We start from the raw sequence: 23697 nt of genomic DNA, 5'->3' as shown, positions 1-23697 counted from the left end.
GATGAAGCCGGATGTGGAGGTCCTGAGCTGACGTGGTTACACGTGGTCTGCGGTTGTGAGGCCCGTTGGACGTACTGCTAAATTCTCTAAAACGACGTTGGAGGCGGCTTATGGTAGAGAATTGAACATTAACTTCTCTGGCAAAAGCTCTGCAGTCAGCATGCAAATTGCTAGCTCCCTCAAAATGTAGACATCTGTGGCATTGTGTTGTGTGACAAAACTGCACATTTAAGAGTGGCCTTTTATTGTACCCATTGCAAGGTGCATCTGTGTAATGATCATGCTGTTTAATCAGCTCCTTGATATGCCACACCTGTCAGGTGGATGGATTATCTTGGCAAAAGAAAAATGCTCACTAACAGGGATGTAAACAAATGTGTGCACAATATTTGAGAGAAATAAGCTTTTTGTGCGTATGGAACATTTTTGGGGTCTTTTTATTTCAGCTCATGAAACATGGGACCAACACTTTATATGTTGCATTTATATTTTTGTTCTGTATAGTTGGGGAGAAGTCACTTAGGCTTAGGATTTTATTTTGCTTTTAGAGGAATGTCAACATACATGCTGAGTTAAATGACATCATTAACTAGATCAGTGTTTTAGAGAATTACTGGACAAATCATTTACTTTTACATTTCCAATGTACATGCCAAATTGCATTTGTTGATAACCTTTTGATGCTTAGGATAGTCACAGTATTTTTACGTCGTAGTACTTTTGGGCCAATGTTGCCTGTGATAGATTTATCTCACTTGACAGAATTAGACACATGACACAATAAGCTCTACCGACACCTGTTTAACAGGGAACGCCATGGTAACAGGTGTTCTGCTCTGTTGTTGTTTTTCCCCATGTGGGCTGGCTGACCGTTCTTTGACCCCTTTGCCTATTTGTCTCTGTCTCTCACTCCATTTCTCTCTCTCTCTTGCTCTCGCCCCCTCCACCCCTCTCCCTGTGTTTTAATTAAAGTATTTAAATTCATGCTTTTAAGTGCTATCCCCTGGGAGTCCAATGCATCTTGTTGTATAATTGTGTTACCCAAATCAATTCAAATCAATTCATTCCCTCTATCAGATCAAAGCGGTGGACAACGGACGCCCCCAGAAGTTGTCCACCTGCCGGCTGCACATCGAGTGGATCCCCAAGCCGGAGGTGGCGGCCGGCGCGCGCCCCCTGGCCTTCGAGGAGCCCCCCTTCTTCTTCTCGGTGATGGAGAGCGACCCCGTGGCGCACATGGTGGGGGTCATCACCACGGAGACGTCGGACACGCCCGTCTGGTTCGAAATCACAGGTGAAGCCTTGACGAGTGGACGCAGGGGTTTTGTTTTAGGTTGTGTGTGGATGGGTCCGTGCATACGCGCACAGGTGTGTATTTGTTTAAGTGGAGTGCATTCTAGAAGGAGATTCATCTAGTTTTTTAGTCAAGGGAAGACATCCCCGGCATAGATTCTTGTAGCATTCTTCTTGGCACTAACCCTAGCAAGTGAATGTGAGTGTGTAGCCTACAAACCCAAAAACCTACAAACCTATATACATGGTTTTTTTCTCCTTTCTCACTGTAATAATTGAATCTCTAATAGGGACTTCTTTGCACGGTGACTGTTAACATCTCTGCTGCATAAACTCTTCCTGACATTTCCTGAAAGTACTTCTCCCCCTCCCTTCTTCTAACCAACGTTTGACTGACACCTTCTCTCTCTTTTTTCTGTGTTCTCTGCTTCTCTGCTGCTCTTCTCTTCTTTTCTCCTTTGGGAATGTCTCTCTCTCTCTTACTGGATTTGGTTTGTCCAGAAGGAGACATAGAGGAAGTGTTTTACATCGTTCAGATGGCTTGCGACCTCAACTGTACAGCGGAAGGTAGATCTGCTGTAATGGGATCTCTCTACTGTCATTGGCTGTATTAAGTGACCTCTCTAATACCATTGGTTGTATTAAGAGGTCGTTGACTGTGATGTCTGTCACGCAGACCCGGGTTCAAATACTATTTGAAATCATTTAAACTACTTTAGCTGTACTTGTCTGAGCTTGCCTGGCTTAATAGACCAATGGGGTAGTCCCAGCAGTGTAAACCCCGCCCATCTGACGCTCCATGCAGGCTAGAGCAAACGCTCAACGTATTTGAACGATTCCGAATAGTGTTTGAACCCAGTTGTGCTGTCACGTGCCCGTGGTTGAGCTTGTGCATCGTTTCCGTCGTTCTTGTGATCACGTGACAACAGATTTACATAAACACATATACCACACATGAACATATGGCTCCATTTTGTGTACGTACCGTATGTATTTCATTCGTGGTGTCTTGTGGAATCTATTGACACATGCAGCTAACTGTATGTGCTTGATGTATACACACTGTACCACTTGCACATATGGTTCCATAATGAGCCTGGAAAGTTAACATAACCACAGGTAAAAGTATTCACATTGTTGATGCATAGTGCAGTACACATGTGCTTCTGTATGTATCAACAATAGGGATTGTGTTGCTTATCATATTGATATAAGTAACAGTACGGATAATATACATATTATTATGCATGGATTACATACAATTGATGTATAAGGGCCTCTAGAATAACACCACAGCCAAACAGAACCGTATGTCACTGTTAGCTTACCTAGCTCCAGTGCTGCATCATCGTTTAAACAGGTGATGATAGCCCCACTCATTTCCTGTCCATTTTAATTGTGCGTCCGCCTAACCCTTCCCTCCATCGTTTCCACCAGGTGGGAACTACGACAGCCGCTTTGACGTTGGCAAGGCCAGTGGGACCCTGATCGTGGCGAGGCCCCTCGACGCCGAGCAAAAATCCAATTATAACCTGACAGTGGAGGCAACGGACGGCACACGATTTGTCAGCACCCAGGTAATTGGAACGTTTGTTGATGGCGATAGAGTTTGTCACGGATCCAATGAGGTAGGATGATTGACTCTTGTGATGGAAAAGGGAAAGATTATGGAAACATTCATGGGAATGAGATGTTGAGTTTGCATGAGATGGAAAGTTCCTGTTGCGTGTCCAGAGGTTTTGATGGTTTTGGCTGTACAGATCATTGCGAGGCTTGTCACTACGGACAAAAAGAGGATTTGTTTTTGTGTGTTTTCGGAGGAAAGGATTATGGAAACATTTCTGAAATGAAATGGTAAAGCTAAGTTTGCATGAGAGTTCCCATTGCATTCTGTCGTTTTGGATGCTTGTGTTTTCCATGGCTTTATTCTCAATTAAATAGTGCACAAAAAGGTGATTGACTTGTGTGATTGGAGGAAAAGTAATAGATTCTGGAAACATAAACATGGTTCGCATGAGGAGAGTCTTCATTCTGCGTCCATCCGTTGTTAAGCTTTTGTTGTGATTTCTGCATTTTGACAAATTTCAATTGGGACTCAGCTTGCCTGACAGCCAGACAGACAGACGAGGGGGTGAAGCATAGGAGGTGGATCTAGAGTGAGTTCAGAAATTCCGTGCGCCCATCCATCGCCTGTTTTTGATTAGACTCGCGTGGGTCAACACCTCACCGGGCGTACTCCAGGTGCTCGCTTTTCCAAACTTTACATCTAACGTCATACCATGTGCTTGGTGGACATTCCTTCTTCTCTCTGTCCACATCTACCGTCCCGAATGGAATACTATTCACTGTATAGTGCACTTTATAGGGAACAAGGTTCCATTTGAGACACAGGCCAGGAGCGTTCGGAACTCTTTCTTGGCAGACCAGCTCCGGGATTCTTCCATTGTCTCATTCCTGAAAGGCTGAGGAGCGAGGGAGGAAGAAAGAGAGGGCGGGAGGAACGGTGCCGGTCTAGCCAGGCGCTTTTAAAAAGTGTGCATTCCACAGACCCATGTCTGCAGTTACACCCCTCCTTCCCCCTCGCTGAACCTGCATGGCCTCTCTCTCTCTCTCTCTCTCTCTCTCTCTCTCTCTCTCTCTCTCTCTCTCTCTCTCTCTCTCTCTCTCTCTCTCTCTCTAATATATATAAATGAAAGTGCATTGAGTTCTCCTGAAAAGACTGAAGGAAAAGTGCAGGTCCACACCACGTTCTTTTATCCAGAGATTAACATTCTCTTGAGGTTAGAAGCAGACAGAGCTGTAGGTTTTATAAAAATCCGCAATTAGTCCCCTCCAACTCATGGCAGATTCATAATGATATTGCTATTATGTGACATGTTAAAAGTGAAATTGTTAACATGTTGGCCTTTCCGTTTCCCATCCATAGTCCACACCGGGTTTGAAATAGTATTTGTTTACTTTCAAAGTGTTTCATTGTGCCTGCCTGGTGACAGGTTTGCTCTTTTGGGACTATCCTATTCGGTCCGTTGCGCCAGGCAGGCTCAAAAGGAAAACAAACACTATTTCAACCCAGGTCCCTATCCATATCCATAGTCACTGTCTCAGGCTTATGGAACTCTGGAAAAATTCAAATGGTTCTGTGCCTCTTCTCAAAAGCATTCAGAGATCCGTTGTGGATGAAAAGAAAAAAAACTTGACTTGTTGTCTCTGCCTGTGAATAGAGCCTTTTATCATGCGGCCCTGTGCTCCACCGAGCCCCTGTCAGCCTGCTGGGTTGGAGCGGCGAGGCGGGCGGTGGTGTTTTCCACAGCCCGCTGACGGAAGCGTCGGCTAAATGGAGGCTTCAGATCCGTCACAGAGCACCCTATTGTCGTGTGGAGAGGGAGAGAGACACACACACACACACAGGCAAATGCGCACACAGACTCGCACGCGCGTACACAGATAAAAATACATACATTCTTGCATATGTGCACACTCACACACACACAGATACAAATACAGTACCAGTCAAAAGTTTAGACACACCTACTCATTCCAGGGTTTTCCTTTATTTTTACTATTTTCTACATTGTAGAATAATAGTGAAGAGATCACAACTATAAAATAACACATATGGAATCATGTGGGATGGCGTATCGCAGTAGAATGCTGTGGTAGCCATGCTGGTTAAGTTTGCCCTAAATTCTAAATAAATCACTAACAGTGTCATCAGCAAAGCACCCCCACACCATCACACCTCCTCCTCCATGCTTCACGGTGGGAACCACACATGTGGAGATAATCCGTTCACCTACTCTGCGTCTCACAAAGACACGGCGGTTGGAAGCAAAAATCTCATTCTGACTCATCAGACCAAAGGACAGATTTCCACTGCTCTAATGTCCATTGCTAGTGTTTCTTGGCCCAAGCAAGTCTCTTCTTCTTATTGGTGTCCTTTAGTAGTGGTTTCTTTGCAGCAATTCGACCATGAAGGCCTGATTCATGCAGTCTCCTCTGAACAGTTGATGTTGACATGTGTCTGTTACTTGAACTTTGAAGCATTTATTTGGTCGGCAATTTCTGAGGATGGTAACTCTACTGAGCTTATCCTCTGCAGCAGAGGTAACTCTGGGTCTTCCTTTCCTGTGGTGGTCCTCATGAGAGCCAATTTCATCATAGCGCTTGATGGTTTTTGCAACTGCGTTTGAAGAGACGTTCTAAGTTCTTGACATTTTCCGCATTGACTAACCTTCATGTCATAAAGTAATGATGAACTGTCGTTTCTCTTTGCATTTGAGCTGTTCTTGCCATAACATTGACTTTGTCTTTTACCAAATAGGGCTATCTTCTGTATACCACCTCTACCTTTTCACAACACAACTGATTGGCTCAAATGCATTAAGAACAAAAGAAATTCCACAAATTAACTTTTGACAAGGCACACCTGTTAATTTAAATGCATTCCAGGTGCATGACTACCTCATGAAGCTGGTTGAGAGAATGCCAAAAGTGTGCAAAGGTGTAATCAAGGCAAAGGGTGGCTTCTTTTTTGATTTGTTTAACACTTTTTTAGTTACTACATGATTCCATATGTGTTATTTCATATTTTTGATGTCTTCACTATTATTCTACAGTGTAGAAAATAGTAGAAATATAGAAAAACCCTTGAATGAGTAGGTGTGTCCAAGCTTTTGACTGGTACTGTACATGCTTACATATTCACACACACACCCACACACACTCCTCATGATCTTCGAGGAAAATGTGCTTCAGCAGACACCTCCTCCATTATCCTCTATCCCAGTCCATACAGTGACTTATTAATCAGATTTAGTCAAGTTTAGAAGACACGTCCGTCTTGCCCGAAAAACGAGGAAATATCAGGTATCGCTGATTCCCTGATCAGTTCTTTCCTCAGCCAGAGAGGGAGTGAGTCTCAAATGGCACCCTATTCCCTATATAGTGCATGGTCCATAGGGCTCTGGTCAAAAGTAGTGCATTTTATAGGAAAAAGGGTTGCGTTTTGGATGTAGTCATCTTTTTGACCAGTGGGACGGCGGTACAAAGGGGGGAAATGACATAACCCAATTAGTCATGGCGCTGACAGTGTTCAAAGGCTCGGGGGCGCCCCGTTTTTTCAAGTCACCCCTCGTTACCGCGAGGGGTGTGTGAAGGCCTTTGTAGAGCCGAACCCTCTTAGTTAGACATCAGAGAAAATCAGTGGCAGGCCGCTGGTGAGCGCACATACAGGGAATATGGGTCGTGGTGGGGGGGTGGGGGGTGGTTTGGCCCGCTTTAGGGGTGTCTGTGTGTGGTGTGTGAGGGAGATGGGGAGAGAGAGAGAGCGCACATATACTTTCTGTGTTTGTGTTTCTGCACATTCTCAACAGAATATGAATCGGGTCAATTGGACGTTCACATGTTTTCCGTAGTTTTGACAACCTTTCGCTCTCCACTGCTTATATTAGTAGCAAGAACAAAGTATCTGTGCCCGTCAACACTTTTGCCATTGTACTCACACACAACAGACCGGTAGCGAGAGAGAAGTGAATCTAGGCCACACTGGGACCAACAGAAAAAAATGGATCTGTTTGACGGTCTATTTTTCAACCGCAAGCTCTGTTGATTTAAATTATGTAAGATAATCAGTTTTACCGTTTTGTTTAATCTTTAGAAGGGATTTTGAAATACTTCAATATATTGTCCCCCAGGATTTGTCTGCTTTATTAAGTTCAATATTCTGTTTCAGCTTTTTAAAGATTGGAGATGAGTCAATGGAGATTACAGAGTAATTGACTTTGTGGATAACCCCCAAATAAGACCTACTTTTGTGAAGTTGCTTGTAAACCGAGGGGAAGAAAAAAACAACAGAACATGCCAAACAACAAATGAAAGATACAAAGGGATGTTTTGGGTACTTTATTTTCTGTGACGGAGGTGTGCTGTTTAGCCTGTGGTCGGGAGTATGCCGTTCGTTTAGTCGAAACGGAACACACACAAAGTTTCACTTATCTTTTCCTTCAAATCAAAGTCATGTGGTGTCTGCCTCTGCCAGACTAGCCGGCCTATTTTCTTTCCTTCTTCCTCTCTCCTCCCTTCTTCCTCTCTCCAAGGAATGCGTTTGTTTGTTTTCTTATTTTCTCCCTCTTTCTTTCTCTCTCTCTCTTTCTGTTTCTATCAGTCTTTCTCGCTCGGTTTCTATCAATCAATCCATCTCTCAATTCCATTTCTCTTTCTCTCTCCCTCTCTGTTCCCTTCCAAATTCGAGATTCTCCCTCCCTCTCAGTCCCACCATGCACTGATCATTATTATTCTTTATTCTGTTGAGGGAGAATAAAGCCTAAACAAGAAACACTGAACCTCTGTTGGCTGTGTTCAGTTTTAATCCTATTTTGAGAAGCATGTAGCTACAGGTTGGACCGTGCCAACATCCCGGACCCAAAAACCTGCCACCTGGCAGGGGGGCATCATAGCCCACCCTACCCGGACATGGCGCCCGCCGAGGGCGGTGCCGTCTTTCTGCCTCACGTGTACCATGTTGAACGCCGAGCACGGGTCTGCATTAGAGGTCTGTGTGGGGGAGGTGTGATCTCTTGCTTTCTCTTTTTTTTCTTATCTGGCACCATTTTCCCTTTCTGTCCCTCTCGGAAGTTGCTGGCTGGCTCTCGCTCGCAGTGTTGTTTGTTGTGCAGTTGTGGTTTGACCTAGGCTTATATGCCTGTTCCAGCTGCCTAGCTGACCGGTTCTTAGCTCTCTGACTGGCTAAGTGACACCATAGTGAAGTAAAGTGTTTCTGTGTGGTGTTCTGTTATGTGGGAGTCTCTGTCTTTCTGTCCGTCTTCTCTCTCTCGCTCTCTCTTTCCTGTCCGCCTGCCTATACCTACCTACCAAACGACCTGCCTGTCTCTCTGTTTGCCTATCTCTGGGGTCAGCTGATCCGAGGCAGGGGCGGAGCAACATTCTATCCTGGCACCTCATCGGCAGGGAGCGGTGCCAGCCAGGCCGCCCCCTTCCATTCCTTTCCCCTGCCTCCTTGCCAGCCCCCCATGCCATCCTCCTGCTCTGCAGTAGTGCTTCAGGCCGTTCTGTCCACAATCTGCCTCAGCTCCCATTTGTTTTCTTTTTCCATCTTTCTCTCTCTTTCACTTTCCATATTTGTCTTTCATGCTTTCTCTCTCACTGTTGCTGTCCGTTTTCCCCTCCTTTATCGGTTTGTTCTCTTGGAACCATTTCTTCCACTATTTCTTCATATTTGAGTCATTATGTATTTATCTCTTTCTTTCTCTGAATGTCACCTTCTATTTCTCTTCTTTCTATCTCTCCCTCTCTTTTTCCCTATGCTAATCGTGATTCAGGCTCTCCTCTCAGCCGTTTTCTCTCTTTCAATATCCCTCTCTCCCTTTCTACAGTTGAAGTCGGAAGTTTAGTCATTAAAACTTGTTTTTCAACCACTCCTCAAATGTCTTGTTAACAAACTATAGTTTTGGCAAGTCGGTTAAGACATCTACTTTGTGCAGGACACAAGTCATTTTTCCAACAATTGTTTACAGACAGATTATTGTACTTATAATTCACTGTATCACAATTCCAGTGGGTCAGACGTTTACATACATTAAGTTGACTGTGCCTTTAAACAGCTTGGAAAATTCCAGAAAATGATGTCATGGCTTTAGAAGCATCTGATAGGCTAATTGACATCATTTGAGTCAATTGGAGGTGTACCTGTGGATGTATTTCAAGGCCTACCTTCAAACTCAGTGCCTCTTTGCTTGACATCATGGGAAAACCAAAAGAAATCAGCCAAGACCTCAGAAGAGAATTGTAGACCTCCACAAGTCTGGTTCATCCTTGGGAGCAATTTCCAAACGCCTGAAGGTACCACGTTTATCTGTACAAACAATTGTACGCAAGTATAAACACCATGGGACCATGCAGCCGTCATACCGCTCAGGAAGGAGACGCGTTCTGTCTCCCAGAGATGAACATACTTTGGTGCGATAAGCGCAAATCAATCCCAGAACAACAGCAAAGGACCTTGTGAAGAGAGGAAACAGGTACCATAGTATCTAGTTCTATATCGACAGAACCGGAAAGGTCGCTCAGCAAGGAAGAAGCCACTGCTCCAAAACCGCCATTAAAAAAGCCAGACTACGGTTTGCAACTGCACATGGGGACAAAGATCGTACTTTTTGGAGAAATGTCCTCTGGTCTGATGAAACAAAAATAGAACTGTTTGGCCATAATGACCATCATTATGTTTGGAGGAAAAAGGCGGAGGTTTGCAAGCCGAAGAACACCATCCCAACCGTGAAGCATGGGGCATCATGTTGTGGGGGTGCTTTGCTGCAGGAGGGACTGGTGCACTTCACAAAATAGATGGCATCATGAGGAGGAAAATTATGTGGATATATTGAAGCAACATCTCAAGACATCAGTCAGGAAGTTAAAGCTTGGTTTCAAATGGGTATTCCGAATGGACAATGACCCCAAGCATACTTCCAAAGATGTGGCAAAATGGCTTAGGGACAACAAAGTCAAGGTATTGGAGTGGCCATCACAAAGCCCTGACCGCAATCCCATAAAAAAAATTGTGGGCAGAACTGAAAAAGTGTGTGCGAGCAAGGAGGCTTACATACCTGACTCAGTTACACGAGCTCTGTCAGGAGGAATGGGCAAAAATTGACCCAACTTATTGTGGGAAGCTTGTGGAAGGCTACCCGAAATGTTTGACCCAAGTTAAACAATTTAACCTGTCTGGCGCAGGCGTTCCGCTAGCGACACACCTCAACAACATCCGGTGAAATTGCAGAGCACCAAATTCAAATTACAGAAATAGAAATATTTAACATTCATGAAAATTCAAGTGTCATACATCAAAATAAACCTTCACTTTGTTAATCCAGCCGCTGTGTCAGATTTCAAAAAGGCTTTACGGCGAAAGCACACCATGCGATTATCTGAGGACAGCGCCCCTCATTCAAAAGCATGAAAAACATTTTTCAACCAGGCAGGTGCGCCACGAAAGTCAGAAATAGCGATATAATAATGCTTTACCTTTGAAGATCTTCTTCTGTTGGCACTCCAAAAGGTCCCAGCTACATCACAAATGGGCCTTTTGTTCGATAATGTCCTTCTTTATATCCCCAAAACTCAGTTTAGCTGACGTGCTTCAGTCAATAATCCACTGGTTTCCCTCCTTCAAAATGCATACAAAATGAATCCCAAACGTTACCAATAAACTTCTCCAAACAAGTCAAACAACATTTATAATCAAACCTCAGGTACCATAATACGTAAATAAACAATACAATTTAAGACGGAGAATCGTTATTGTCTTTACTGGAGATAAACAACAAAGAACGCGCTCTCATCCTCACGCATGAAAACACTACAGCCAAAATGGGAGCCACTTAGAAAAACTACAAATTGTAGCTCATTTTTCCAAAAACAAGCCTGAAACTCTTTCTAAAGACTGTTGACATCTAGTGGAAGCCCTAGGAAGTGCAATCTGGGAGGACTTCGTCTGATAATAAACATGACAGCCATTGGAAACAGTGGTAGGCTGATTTTGTTGTTTGTTTTGATATAGCTTTTTCCTAGGCCCAGCCGCTTGTGAAGGTCCCTCCTTTTACTCGCTGCGCTATCTGCCACCGTCCAGATTGAAACGCATTGTGTAGGGGCTCAAGTCGCGTTGTGTGTGTGTGTGTGTGTGTGTGTGTGTGTGTGTGTGTGTGTGTGTGTGTGTGTGTGCGCAAACTGGATCGCAGAGGCCCCAGGGACCTTAGGCAGTGTGACGTCTGGCGTGACATGAAACGATGCGCCTAGAGAGAGAGACTGGTGGGCTGCCAACAGGGTCCAATCCATAACACAAACCCCACTGGGGACCCCTTTAGGGTCACACCGAGGACAGTTTCAAGAAGTATCTAGACAGGGCCGTGCACAGATCTTTAGGTTGTCAAAAAATAACTTTCACAACTCAAAATTCATACCAAATGTCTCTCTAGCCAAAATGTCTAAATGTATAGGCCTATTTATTTTCTAAGACAACAGCCAACATCACATATTGTAAGCAAGCTAATGCCAGATGACGAGAGATGATTGACATTGGGAAAAGAGTGTCTTCTCGGCCGATCAGAGCGAATGATGATGTAAATATGCTAGCTAGTTAGCTATGCTGTTGAAACCAACTCGTTTTTTACTTGATGTGAGTTTGTTCTGCTGCTGACGTCTGCCTGTTACTAAGAAGCAGTCAAGTTTGCCCCGTTCTTTGTCCCTAACATTGAGGGAGACACATATGACAGATGCAACTCTAAAGTAGCCTCCTACCAGTATTCAAGTCTCCCCGTCCTGCGCCCGCAGCCAGTGGCCACTGCATGCAAGTCAGGCGAGTGAGCTCTTCAGGCTGGGCAGGGGGGACATTTCAGAGATTCAAGAGCTTATGAAATTTGCTCGTTTGATGAACACGTCATTACATTTCAAAATAAAATGAAAAGAGAATCTAAATTTAAAATGAAAAGTAATTGATAGGAGGGCAAAAGGGCAGGTGCTTGGGCACTGGTTGAGCCCTATCTGTGGACGTGCCTGCATCTAGATAACAGCCAGTTCCTTACGAAACTGTATGAGAGAGAAAGCGAGAGGGGTAGATTAGAGATACAACTGTACAGTTGCAATGTACAGTACCCAACGGTATACAATTCTACTTGGACTGATAATAATATCAATTTGAAGCTAACTTTCATCCAATCCACTAGCAGACTGGTACAACTCTTGACTGTTAGCATACCGCTAACATTAGAGACTGCCAGCTCTGAAGCTTAAGCACTGCCTAACTAGTATGTAACCAATAGCTGTACTCCCCAATGCTTGCATCTGTGAACCCAGTCAGCCCTGCCAACCTCACAGCACACGACAGATTGTGAATGTTATCGCACCCGTCAGATTAGGCTATATTTGTCTCCTGCACTCTGCTGGCAGTGCTTTCTATGCTCTCATTGCTGTCAAGAGGTACCAACGGACATTTTTGATGGCGTAGAAGAGCTGAGGTTCTGGCAGTGAGAGAGTTGCCTATTTCTGTCCTCTAAAGTACAATTCATACTATAGGCCTGAACGCTGACGTCGCTCGTCCTAATATTTCTGTATTTCTTAATTCCTCTTTTTTACTTTTGGATTTGTGTGTGTATTGTTAGATATTACTGCCCTGTTGGAGCTAGGAACACAAGCGTTTCAGCTACACCCGCAATAACATCTGATAAATATGTGCATGCGACCTTTGATTTGATTTGAACCGTACCGCCTCAAATATTTTGTTTTCACATTGTCTTTTACAGCACGCTTCCAACGACTATGGTGGATGTGCAACCAGGCCAGCCCAGTATGGCTCAGTTCGGCTTGGCCCTATATGGTGGAATTCAGGTGTATGAGTTCCAGCTGGATGTGTGTTATTCCCATGTGGGACACTGCCCCCTGGTGGCTGGCATCCAGGTGTCTAATCTGTGTTTTCCTTTGTTCTGCCGTGGAAAAGCCCCCGCCGGGCCAGCTACCGCCACAGCCATTCCGTCGGCTTGTCCTAATCCCTTGTCGGAAGTCCAGCAGACGAGTGGCTGATGTTGATAAAACAAGACTCGCTGGAATTTGACAGTTTAGGGACCAGGGATGTGATGCTTTGTATGAAGGGGGGGGGGGTCTGTCTTTGTATGGAAAATGTACTTGTATGATGCTGTGTGATGGAAATACGCAATGGCACTTTTATCAGAGGTTGTGTGCATAAATGTACAGTGCATTTGGAAGGTATTCAGACCCCTTGACTTTTCCCACATTTTGTTAAGTTGCAGCCTTATTCTAAAATGGATTACATTTTACACACAATACCTCATGATGAGAAAGCAAAAACTTCATCAAGGATCTCTCTGTACTTTGCTCTGTTCATCTTTCCCTCGATCCTGACTGGTCTCAGTCCCTGCCGCTGAAAAATATCCCTACAACATGATCCTGCCACTACCATGTCTCACCGTAGGGATGGTGCCAGGTTTCCTCCAGACGTGACACTTGGACACATTCATGCCAAAGTGTTCAATCTTGTTTTCATCAAACCAGAGAATGTGGTTTGTCATGGTCTGATAGTCTTTAGGTGTCTTTTGGCAAACTCCAAGCGAGCTGTCATGTGCATTTTACTGAGGAGTGGCTTCTGTCTGGCCACTCTACTATAAAAGCCTCATTGGTGGAGTGCTGCAGAGATAGTTGTCATTCTGAAAGGTTCTCGCATCTCCAAAGAGGAACTCTTTAGCTCTGTCAGAGTGACCATCACCTGCCTGACCAAGGCCCTTCTCCCCCAATTGCTCAGTTTGGCTGGGCGACCAGCTCCAGGAAGAGTTTTAGAGAATCCAAACTTCTTCCATTTAACAATGAGGAAGGCCTCTGTGTTCTTGGGGACCTTCGATGCTGCAGAATTGTTTTGATACCCTTCCCCAGATTTGTGCCTCGACACAATCCTATCTCGGAGCTCTACGGAAAATTCCTTCAACCTCATGGCTTGGTTTTTGCTCTGACATGCACTATAAACTGTGGGACCGTATATAGACAGGTGTTTGCCTTTCCAAATCATGTCCAATCAATTGAATTTACCACAGGTGGACTCCAATCAAGTTGTAGAAACATCTCAAGGATGATCAATGGAAACAGGATGCACCTGAGCTCAATTTCGAGTCTCATAGCAAAGGGCCTGAAATACTTTTGTAAAGATATTTTGGTTTTCGCTTTGTCAATTTAAGGAAATTGGAGGTAAAGGCTGCATAAATTCTATCAGCATATCCTCTTAAGGACCCGACCCTTTTTTTCAATTTTCGCCTAAAATGACATATCCAAATCTAACTGCCTGTAGCTCAGGACATGCACAGTCTCGATACCATTTGAAAGGAAACACTTTGAAATTTGTGGAAATGTGAAATGAATGTAGGAGAATAGAAACAGGATGCACCTGAGCTCAATTTCGAGTCTCACAGCAAAGGGTCTGAATACTTATGTAAATAAGGTATTTCTGTTTTTTATTTTTAATACATTTGCAAACATTTCTTAAACTTGTTTTTTCTTTGTCATTATGGGCTATTGTGTGTAGATTTATGAATATTTAATCAATTTTAGAATAAGACTGTAACCCAACAAAATGTGGGAAAAGTCAAGGGGTCGGAATACTTTCCGAATGCACTGTATTTGTCAACATTTTTTGAAATTCCTATTAAAGTGTACCTCAATGTATTAGCAGATTTGTTTTCTTCATAATCAATCTTCCACCTTGAACTATGAAACCCGCATTGTCGGTGTGATAAATAGTTGAACACCATTTGAATCTGGAATATATTTCTAAATGCATTTCAGGTTTCACAACTGATGGCTTACTTTGATGTCATTTATCAAGCGGTCACCTGTAACTTTATTACCACCTCTTTAACACTCCCTCAATGCTCCCTCAACACGTCTTCACTTGAATGCATTAAGAAATCAATGTGGGATAACCCTGTTTTCCTTGTCGGCGGTGCCAAGTGGCCATCGGGTGAAAATATTTATATTAAGGCATTATATGTATTGATGTGGTCTGTATCTACACGAACACTGCTCATTACTTGAAAGATGGATGGAAAGGCATGTAGGGAGGAGAAGAGGGAGTCAGGAAGGCAGAAAGAGGGAGGGAGAGAGAGATGGAGGGAGAGAGAGATGGGCAGAGGGAAGTAGAGAATGTAAAGAGCACTTTTGGGAATGGAGAAAGAGAGCGAGTGAGTGAAGGATGGAGACAGAGAAACAATGACTGAGAGACAGTAAAAAGTCAACAACACCATGCATTACTCTCAGATTGACCCTGACTCAAATATTCACCACACTGACATCCACCATCCCTCTCCCCTCCTCCCACCAGGTGCTGATCCGTGTCATCGACACCAACAACCACCGGCCCCAGTTCTCCCAGCCGCGCTACGAGGTGGTTGTGGCCGAGGACACGCCGCCAGAGACCGAGGTTCTCCGGATCGGCGCCGCGGACGAAGACGATAAGAACAAGTTGACCTTTACCCTCTTGAGCAGCACCGACCCCTTCAGCCTGAAGAAGTTCCGTCTGGACCCGGGCACCGGCGCCCTCTACACGGCCGAGCGGCTGGACCACGAGACCATGCGACGCCACACACTCACAGTCATGGTACGGATGTTACGGATTTTCTAGAATCTACCTATTTAATAATGTGTGTTATTGTTCTGCCGTCTGAGCTGAGTGTGCTGTAAGACCTTGCTAGAGCTCTGGTCAAAGTAGGTCAAAGGGGTGTGGTGCTCAGACAATGGACACATGCACTGTACACCCTGAACAAACCCGCCCAGCCAATCGGAAAACACGTCGTTATATCATCACCATAGAAACAGAGCAGGTAAAAGGAATGTCGGTGTTCTATCAGCATATTAAGAAAGGTTTGATTGTTACTCTCTCAATGGAGAAAGTGGCTCACAGAGGTTTCAGACCACTCGCTCCTACTCAGCCACTGTATGTAGCAGTCTCAATAAGTGTTCTGATAGCATATTGAGACAGGTTTAGTTTGGTCCTCTCCATTGAGAGAGTACTAGCATTTTAAGAACATTCTCCCCTATTCAGCCACTGTGTGTGTGTTCTCACAATCAGCCACTCTCCATTTCCAACAGATGGGCAGTCAGCCTGTGTTGATTAGTTGTTTGTTTGCTGGTATTTGCCATTTGAAACTAACCATGCAGCACCCATCCAAAGTGATTCCTCCCCCCATTCATTGTTTACTTGTTTGGATCACTGGGAATTGAGACAAATGAAGAAAAATAGTTACTTTGAACTTTTTGTTGTTATTTGTATGATTTTATGAGTTTGTTGTTTTAATAAAGTTACTGTTGAGGGAAAGAAGAGTTTTCTTCAGATTGTATTACATCTCATTCATTCTCTCTTTCTCTGTCTCTCCGCCTCTGTCCTATTCCTTTCTCGGCGTCTCTCTCGCTCTCTCTGTCTCGTTCTCTCTCTTTCCCCCTTCCCCAGGTACGTGACCAGGACATCCCTGTCAAGAGGAACCTGGTGCGCGTCATCGTGGACGTGGGGGACACCAACGACAACGCGCCGTGGTTCGCTGGCTCGCCCTACACCGGGCGCGTCTTCGAGTCGGCCGCCTTGGGCTCGGCAGTCCTCCAGGTCACCGCCCTGGACAAAGACAAGGGACAGAATGCAGAGATCATCTACAGCATCGAGTCAGGTAGGCTAACAGCTCCACAGGGGCACTAGACTACATTCTTAGGAGTAGCATGAATTTGCACCTAGATGCTGATCTTGGGTCAGTTTTGCATTTTCTACACTAATGGTTAAGGTTAGGATTTGAGGAGGGGAAGCTGATCCTAGATCTGTACTTAGGGGAAACGTTCGTAACATGTCAGCCATACTGGCATTCGCTAGCCTCTGGCTGGTCATGGTAGAGGCATGCATAGCAGCCCAGTTAGCGCTACCAACACAAGGGGCCTGGGGAAAATGTATGCAGGGTATCCAGAGGTCCCCTGCCCACTGACCCTCGGTCATGAATGAAATACTTCACACAAAGCAGGAGAACTTTGACGACTTTGTCAGGGGATCTCAAAACGTGGGAGTTTGGCCGATGTCCCCCTCTGAAATTCCCACCATTGTTTTCCCTGTAAATAAGCTGTGTTTTGGGAGAGGGTCGGGCATGTAGTCATTGGCTGGGTTCTTTGTTTAGGATGTACATTTTTCAGATAGTTGAGATGACTCAAGCTAATTGAAATGTGTCTTGCCGGAGAATGAGTCAGGTTTTCAAATCAGAGGTGGACTGGTGTAGAACACAGAGCGGCCATGTCCATCGGTTGTGGATTAGTTTGAGTGTTGGAGGGGAAATTAGCATTTAATTTCATTAGAGTAATTGGAAAGTGTGCAAAATTAGGCAATCTTCATGAATGCTTATCGAGAGCCATGGCCATTTGGAGGGTGAGGGAATGAAGGGGTGCTTGTCTAGACTGAAGGGGGGGGGGGGTTCTATTGCTATTAGCCCAAACAAAAGCACTGAATAACAGATTCACGGGCATGTAACAACAGATAGTCCCCCCCAAAAAAATCTGAAGGAAGTTTGTTCTAAAGTGTCTATCCTATACCCTGGAAGATATAGGATATGTATCTAACCCTTTATTTTTGTCTCTAAACAGTCTCCATATATACTCAGCTGCGACATCGGTGGATGCAGTGGATTGAGATGCATCCACTGCAAAAAAACTTACCCTCTAGCTTAAACTGACAGATTCTTATGGGGATTTTTTTATTATGCTAATTAGATTTCCTCGAGGGCGCGAACATTGACTAGTTTAATTCAATTTATGGTAATCAAGAAGTCTAAAATTACACCCTGGCTTTAATGTTTGAGACACACAGTTCAGGCTGGAATGAAAACCAATGCCATAGCAACCACATTAATAAATCTGTTTGTGTTCTTTTTTTTTAAACAGGCAATGTTGCAAACTCATTTGCCATTGATCCGGTGCTGGGCACTGTTACCGTGGCAAAGGAGCTGGACCGAAGCAGCAAGAACCAGTTTGAACTAGCTGTGAAGGCAACCGACAAAGGAACGCCCTCGCTGACTGCCACGGCCAACGTCCACATCGCTGTCACCGTGTCAGACAATGCCACCCCCAGATTCACTGAGAAGGAGTTCTCTGCAGAGGTCAGCGAATTGGTCCTCCCCGGCAGTTTTGTAACCATGATCTCAGCAACCAGCCAGTCCTCTGTGTTCTACCAAATCAAAGGTGGAAACACTGACGGCACATTTGATGTAAACCCACACTCCGGTGTGGTTGTAACTTCAAGGGCTTTGGACTATGAAAGTACCCCTGAGTACAGACTTACCATCCAGGGAACCAACATGGCAGGTCTTGCTAGCAACACCACTCTGCTGATTCACCTGAAGGACGAGAATGATAATGCCCCCATCTTCCTCCAGCCAGAGTTCACAGGCATGATTAGCGAATCGGCTCCCGTCAACAGTGTGGTCTTGACCAGAGAAAACACCCCGCTGGTCATCCGTGCCTCGGATGCTGACCGCGATGCCAACGCCATGCTGGTCTATCAGATCGTCGAGCCGTTCGCCCACAACTACTTTGCTATCGATTCAAGTACGGGAGCCATTAGAATGACAACCACTCTGGATTTCGAACAAAGGAGTGGGTTCCGCTTCACCATTCAGGTCCATGACCTCGGAATGCCGCGACTGTTCGCCGAGACAGCCGCCAACGTGACCGTCGAAGTCATCGACGTCAACGACTGCTCGCCGCAGTTCAGCCAGGAGCTCTACGAGACATCAGTGATCGTGCCGACTTACAAAGGTGTCGAGGTAATCAAAGTCAAAGCCTCAGACGCCGACTCCGGACCAAACTCCAAACTCTTCTTCTCCATCTCAGAGGGGAACATCGGGGAGAAATTCAAGATGGATCCCAACACAGGCATCATCACTATCCAGAACGTCACCCAGCTAAGAAGCAGGTACGAGCTGAGGGTGAGGGTCTCGGATGGCAGGTTCGCCAAAACAGCGTCGGTAAAGATCAACATCCGTGAGAACAAGGAGAGCAGCCTGAAGTTCACTAGGGACTCCTACAAGGCTTACGTCAAAGAGAACTCCTCTGAGAAGAAAACATTAGCGGTCATTGCCTCTGTGGGGAACCACGTCAACGAACCCCTCTTCTACACCATCCTGAACCCAGACAAGAGGTTCCAAATCAGCCGCACTTCTGGAGTGCTCTCCACCACGGGGATACCTTTCGATCGTGAGGCGCAGGACATGTTCGACATCGTCGTGGAGGTGACCAGGAAGGACGCTTCCTCCGAAGTGGCCCACGTTCTGGTGATGGTGACCGTAGAAGATGTGAACGACAACCAGCCCATGTTTGTCAACCTGCCCTATCAAGCCTTGGTCCAGGTGGACGCAGAGGAGGGTCAGGCCATCCACCAGGTGACAGCGGTGGACGGGGACATGGGTCAAAACGCAGAAATCCATTACCACCTGAAAGAACACCACAAGCACTTCCAGATAAGCCCCTCAGGAGAAATCTCCCTCAAAAAGCAGTTAGACAAAGACTCCCTCAACAGTGAGTTCGTCATCAACGTTGTGGCCAAAGATGCAGGAGAACCAGCCCTCTCGGCAGAAGTGGAAGTGCCCATAACTATAGTAAACAAAGCCATGCCAGTGTTTGAGAAGCCATTCTACAGCATCGAAATCCCTGAAAATATCCAGTTACACACACCTGTAGTTCACGTCCAGGCTACTGACTCTGAAGGCCCCAAGATAGTATACACCATCTCTGAGGGAGATGCCTTCAGTCAGTTTTCCATCAATTTCAACACAGGTGTCATACATGTAATCCAACCTCTGGATTTTGAGACCCACCCCGCTTATAAATTGAGTGTCAGAGCCACAGACTCACTAACTGGGGCCCACGCTGATGTCTTTGTCGATATCATTCTGGAAGATGTCAACGATAATCCCCCTGTCTTTCAACTAAAGTCCTACAATGCAAGTGTTTCTGAAGCTTCTTTCATCGGCACGGTAGTTTTGCAAGTCGCCGCCACAGACCCTGACACTGGCAACAACAAAGTGCTCTTCTACCAGCTAGTTGAGGACAAGGAAAAGAGCTCAGACTACTTCAGCATTGACCGTGACTCAGGAATCATCTGGACTGCTCGCATGCTCGACCAGGAGGAAAAGCAGCAACACAAGCTGACTGTTCGCGCTGTGGACGGAGGAGTGCCTGCCCTCTCCAGCGATGTCACTGTGACCGTAGATGTCACTGACCTGAATGACAATGCGCCAGCGTTCACTGAGAGCTCTTACAAAGCCACGGTCAGCGAATTGGCCCCCCGCGGTCACTTCGTCACCCATGTCCAGGCGTCCGACGCCGACAGCTCAGACGCCGGCAGGCTTGAGTTCTCCATCCTGTCTGGCAATAAGGACCAGAACTTTGCCATGGATAAAAATACTGGGGCCATCATCATCTCCAACCACCGTAAGCTACAGATGGAGCCAATGTACAACCTCAACGTGTCCGTGTCAGACGGTGTATTCAGGAACTCGGCCGTGGTCAAAGTCACAGTCAACGGTGCCAACTTCCACAACCCCACTTTCCCCCAGCTCGACTATGTGGTTGAACTCACTGAGAACTCGCCGGTCGGCACGTTAGTGGTGGAGGCCAAAGCCACAGATGAAGACGCTGGCACATACGGGCGCCTAACTTACCACATTGTCAACGATTTTGCAAAGGACAAGTTCTCAGTCAATGAACATGGAGAGATATTCACCCTTGAGATCCTAGACCGCGAGAACGCCATTGAGAAGGTCATCCCCATATCGCTCATGGCAAAGGACGGTGGGGGAAAAGTAGGCTTCTGCATTATTAATGTGATTTTGACAGATATCAATGACAATGCCCCACAATTCAGGGCAGTGGAGTACAAAGCCAATGTTGCATCGGATGTCCCCAGGGGAACCACCGTGGTAAAAATCGCTGCGTCAGACATGGACGAGGGAAGCAATGCCGACATCGCTTACACCATCGAAGCCGACATGGAAAACGTGGAAGAGAACTTCGAAATCCATCCCTTCAGTGGAGTCATTGTCACCAAAGAGAGCCTCATCGGACTTGAAAATGACCTCTACGCTTTCTACGTTAGGGCAAAGGATGCTGGGAGTCCTTCCAAGCAATCCGTCGTCCGCGTTTACATCAGGATAGTGGCCCCTGAGGTACCGATCCCCAAGTTCGCAGAGCCACACTACCGGTTCACCATCGCCGAAGACATGCCCATCGGCACGGATATTGACGTTATCCAGGCGGAGAGTGAACAACCAGTGTTCTACAGCCTAGTGAAGGGCAACACCCCGGAGAGTAACCATGATGAGGTCTTCGTGGTGGATCGGGACACCGGGGCCCTGAAGCTGGAGAAGAGTATGGACCACGAGACCACCAAGTGGTACCAGCTCACGTTACAAGCCCAGAGCCAACAGGAGGGCTACGAAACGGTGGCGTCTGTCGACGTCAACATCCAGGTCAAGGACCTCAACGACAACAAGCCTGTGTTTGAGTCAGACCCATATGAGGCGGTCGTGGTGGAGAACCTTCCAGATGGCACGCCGGTGATCCAGGTCAAAGCCACCGACCAGGACTCAGGCACCAATGGTCAAGTGATCTACAGCCTGGACCCCAAACAAACCTCAGCTGAGATCTCGGAGCTGTTTGCCGTCAACAGTGAGACAGGCTGGGTGACAACATTGAAAGAGCTCGACCGTGAGAAGACCAGCAAGTACACCATTGCCGTGCTGGCCACCGACCGCGGAGACAAGGTGCAGCTGGTGACCAGCACCACCGTGGAGGTTACCGTGGCCGACGTCAACGATAACCCACCGCGCTTCACCGCCGAGATCTACAAGGGCACGGTGAGCGAAGACGACCTTCCGCCCAGTGGAGTCATTGCCATCCTGAGCACCACGGACGCCGACACGGAGGAGATCAACAAACAAGTCAACTACTTTATCACAGGTGAGATTTTATCTCTAACAATTCCAGTGATTGCTCTGCTCACAGCTCATGGCCTTATAGACTTCCCCATTTGTGTTAATAAACCGCTTTAATAAACACTGCTCAAAAGAGGATTAGACATTTGCACCCGCTTAAATAGGGAGATGATATCTGCTCTCTGAACATATAATGCACATTCTTTATCTGTAAACACTTTCAATCGACTAATTTGTGATAGCTCAAGGAAAATATATAGGTCATGTTTAATTATCTCGATAACGCTAATTAGCGGATTAAGAATGACTATGCCACATGTAATAACCAGAGATTTTAGAAATGAGCTCTCATTATTAGCTTGGATTCACATTTCCTACTACGCAAAAACCGCCTCCTTATTGCGGTCTCCTGTGTACCAAACATACTTGCTTCATGAACGTTGGTCTGCAATTTGAAGTGGTTATGATAAATGTATAATATGAACCCTACCTGAGGTAGATTTGCTCAGGCACTATAAAGATCCCGGGGTTGAGCACGACTCTGACCAGCGGACAGCTTTTGAAATAGGATGTGATAACTGGTAGACATGGATACAGTTCCTCTTAGAGCTTCGCTACCACTCACAGGACAAGATCTTCTCTGATTCCAAGACTAACCCTGATAGAAAGGATGCATCTTATTTATATTTATTTCCGTCATTCATGTATGATTCAGTACAGTCCACAAACAGACAAACACACACACACCCTTGAGATGCACACATGTGCACACACACACACACACACACACACACACACACACACACACACACACACACACACACACACACACACACACACACACACACACACACACAAACAAAACCACTAGCCCTCTCGAAAGCAGAGGCAGGGTATTGTGGTGCATTGTTAATTAGTTTGAATGGCACTCTCCCCATTGACTCTCCCTAATGACTCGCTCCTCATTAACTCTCCCCAATGACTCTCTCCCCATACAGGAGGCGACCCTCTAGGACAGTTTGCGATCGAGCACCTCCAGAACGAGTGGAAAGTGTCTGTCAGGAAGCCGCTGGACCGCGAGGAGCGCGACAACTACCTCCTAAATATCACCGCCACCGACGGCACCTTTGCCGCCAAGGCCGTGGTCGAGGTCAAAGTCCTGGACGCCAACGACAACAGCCCTGTTTGCGAGAAGGTAAAGAGAGAAGGCGGGCCGTGTTATCTGCGTGTGGAGGTACATGACAAGTACCTGGGAGAAGGGAGGGAGGGAGGGAGGGAGGGAGGGAGGGAGGGAGGAAAATAAGAGGTTTGGAAAGGTTCCTCGTCGAAGAAAGCAAGAGGATATTAAGGGGTAATTTTCTTACATCAAGGGCTTTTTCCCCCCAGATAATGTATTTCCGTTGCTGATTGTGTTAAGTCCATACAATGATGGTGCTGCTGTCGATGTAAATGTATTTTCGTTCTACACCTCTCTCCCTTTCCTCCCTTCTTGTTAATATACCTATTGAATTCTGCCTATTCTACCTTTACTTCTCTCTGTCCGCCCCTACCATCAATCTTTTTTCCCCCTCTTCTCCCCTCTTCTCCCCTCTTCCCTCCCACGCACTCTCTCGTCCTCCCCTTCTCTCTCTCCCCTCTCCGTCTCTCCGCTCCCCCAGTCCCTATACACAGAGAGGGTCCCCGAGGACTTCCCAGCCGGCAGGCTCATCCTACAGGTCTCGGCCACGGACGCAGACATCCGCTCCAATGCCCACATCTCCTACGAGCTCCAGGGACCGGGAGCCGAGCTCTTCACCATCGACCCCGACACAGGTGTGTGTGTGTGTTGGTCTGTCTGTTTCTGTCTGTGTTACACCTCAACACACTCGGTGTGTTGACTAGT

General features: G+C 46.1%; 1 protein-coding gene across 11 annotated transcripts in view; it reads left to right on the top strand.

Annotated features, from left to right (window-relative positions):
- fat1a (FAT atypical cadherin 1a) overlaps positions 1-23697 on the top strand; it is a 93684-nt gene that overhangs the window by 42990 nt on the left and 26997 nt on the right. For 8 of the 11 annotated variants that reach the window (XR_001328235.2, XM_014195248.2, XM_014195252.2 and 5 more), the window contains exons 6-13: positions 1078-1294; positions 1795-1860; positions 2731-2870; positions 15182-15457; positions 16307-16517; positions 17767-21840; positions 22814-23010; positions 23474-23627. Coding sequence is in view for 10 of the 11 variants with exons in the window: in XM_014195248.2 (XP_014050723.2) it covers positions 1078-1294; positions 1795-1860; positions 2731-2870; positions 15182-15457; positions 16307-16517; positions 17767-21840; positions 22814-23010; positions 23474-23627 (5335 nt within the window). In the remaining variant the exon portion in view is untranslated. Of the gene's footprint in view, positions 1-972; positions 1295-1794; positions 1861-2730; positions 2871-15181; positions 15458-16306; positions 16518-17766; positions 21841-22813; positions 23011-23473; positions 23628-23697 lie in introns of those variants that run through there. The other 3 variants (XM_014195253.2, XM_014195251.2, XM_045716663.1) reach the window with 2 other exon arrangements.

The sequence above is a fragment of the Salmo salar genome, chromosome ssa04, assembly GCF_905237065.1.
Source record: "Salmo salar chromosome ssa04, Ssal_v3.1, whole genome shotgun sequence".
NCBI classification, from domain to species: domain Eukaryota; kingdom Metazoa; phylum Chordata; class Actinopteri; order Salmoniformes; family Salmonidae; genus Salmo; species Salmo salar.
The sequence above is the reverse complement of the archived record's forward strand: the minus strand, read 5'-3'. Positions and strand labels throughout refer to the sequence as shown.